General features: G+C 52.1%; 1 protein-coding gene across 1 annotated transcript; it reads left to right on the plus strand.

Moving 5' to 3' along the window:
- Nucleotides 1–1,130: 1,130 nt before the first annotated feature.
- MIND_00583700 (CxC2 domain-containing protein) lies at nucleotides 1,131–1,932 on the plus strand (the record flags this gene model as incomplete). Its single annotated transcript, XM_037362596.1, has 3 exons — nucleotides 1,131–1,307; nucleotides 1,356–1,571; nucleotides 1,624–1,932. The coding sequence occupies 3 exons, from the start codon at nucleotides 1,131–1,133 to the stop codon at nucleotides 1,930–1,932; spliced, it is 702 nt and encodes a 233-aa protein (XP_037220517.1).
- Between the last annotated feature and the right edge of the window lie 268 nt (nucleotides 1,933–2,200).

Consider the following 2,200-nt stretch of genomic DNA (forward strand, 5'->3'; position numbering starts at 1 on the left):
CTTGTGCTTTCTCCCTGGTTGCATGTACACGGATAATGTCATTTGCCTTTGCTCACGAGAAAGGAGTGAAGCTTTCGGTGGAGGGTCAGCTCTCTACAACGGGTTAAACCGACACCCTCACTTTCCACTGAAGACTCGATCTTGTCCATCGATTGTGAAGTAGAGGGGCTTATGTCTTGCAAATACACCCCCAGTTTCGATGTAATGGGTCTTGAGCTGCGGCAAGAGTGCAAAGTAGGCCAGCACCATATCCCAATTGGCTGCGACGTAGACTGGTTGACGGGTGAGCTCTGCTAAGCTTTTGTCGTCCACACCCATTGCGATGGGGGCGCGTTGGAAGACTTCATTCCTACAAATGATTAGCTGATGGTTTTGTATGTCCAAAAGTAATACATACATGTCGGTACTGAGAACACCACTTGAAGAAAGATACCAGGGTTTGACGCCTATAATTGACAAGCCGTCCATCGCAAGTATATCGCTGTCGGCTGGGACCAAGTCAGGAATGACGTCGTCAGAGTCGGATTCAGGGCTTTCTGGGTGGTCTCTCGCGTTAAGATAACCCAATGGTATGGTGCCGTTGATAGAATCATATGAGTATCGGGAGGAACATCAGACAACGAAGCACAATGAAATGTTGTGAGCATACGGTATAGGATAGCGAGAGAGAAAAAAAAGAGCATCTGTATTGAGGAAGTTTTCGCCCAGCTGCAGGTCGTTGTTCGCCATGAAATTTAGTCGTGGTGAGCAATTGGCCTTTTAGCCCTTTGGGGAGAGCCAAGAAATAGCCAAGCAAGGTCGCGAGGTCAGTTGTTCAAGGTTCCTTTGCAACGTGAAGGCCCCTCGTAGTTGACAGTTGCTTTTTTAAAAAAAGCTGGGGCATGTGATCGTGCAGCTTGTGCCTATCTTTCTGCGATGAAACCAATCTTCAAGAAGTGTACCTTCTCCCCCTCCTCGTCCACGTAACAACATGCCCCCAGTTCAGTTTTCGAGCCACCCGTACGGTGTTTGATGACAGCGACGACGACGACGACGAGGAAGAGCCATTGCCTCGTATTGGCCTTCTCCGCCATGACATCTCAATCGCCAATGGTGGCCAGCTCCGAACGAGGACGGAAACCCTTCCAACTATGGTTTCACCCCGAAAGCGAACAAGCCAGCATTCCAAGATTCCGCCGTCGGAGGCCCTCACTCGTGCTGCCGACATTCTAGCTACTCTCGAGGCTGAAACTAACCAATGGGCCAAAGACGGCGGTTTTGAGTTCGACGATGGTCATCCTACAGAGAAGCGACAGCCACGAAGCTCGGTAAAGTCTTGAGCACAACGTTCCAGGAGATCTCTAACCTATTTCCAGGACCGACCTCTCAGTGTTTGGGCCAGAAACGATGTCGCCCCATTTTTGGACGAGCTCCTCCGTCTTGAAGGCCTTCCCCTCCACGATCTTTGTCACCAATGTGGAGCCAGTCCGGGCACACTTCGTTGTCGCCACTGTTTCATGTCTGTGGATTCAACTTTTTGCGATGCTTGTATTCTTCGGCAACATGAGGAGCTACCATTCCACCGTATTGACGTGAGTTGCTGTGCTTCTTAACCGTCTTGAACGTGTTACTCAAACCTCTCAGCGTTGGACGGGGTCTTTTTTCCAGCCCACAACGCTGAAGGCATTGGGTCAGCGTGTACAACTTGGCCATCCAATCGGTACAAAATGCCCTGCAACGTTGGCTCGTCTTGCCACCCTTGGGCCAACTCAATCCCACGACGACGAGTTCTGCGTTGTTGACTGCAATGGCGTTCACGACATCTCAATTGATTTCTGCGGTTGTCCTTCGGCTGGGGAGCGGACCACACAACTCCTTCGCGCTCGTCTTTTCCCTGCCACGACTACCAGACCTCAAACGGCTGTCAGGGGAACCCCTGATGCCGTCACTTGATCCCATCAAGCGCCGCGTCTCTGCTCGCGTCTCCGCGTCTCCGCACCCTAACACTCTCCCTCCCTCCACTGCCTGCACCACATCCCACATCCAGTGATCCCGAGTCTTCGACTTCCCTGGCCACTCCCCTCCGGAAGTCCATCCGGAATCACCATCATGGATCACTAACGCCATCGGAGACCTCTCCGGATGTGGATGCACCACTTCCCTCCGAGACCTTGAGCTTATGGCCTTCTGGCCTCTCCGGGCTGTTACTTATCAAGGTCTC

The sequence above is a fragment of the Mycena indigotica genome (assembly GCF_014461135.1).
Source record: "Mycena indigotica strain 171206Taipei chromosome Unknown Mind.scaff0005, whole genome shotgun sequence".
Lineage (NCBI taxonomy): Eukaryota > Fungi > Basidiomycota > Agaricomycetes > Agaricales > Mycenaceae > Mycena > Mycena indigotica.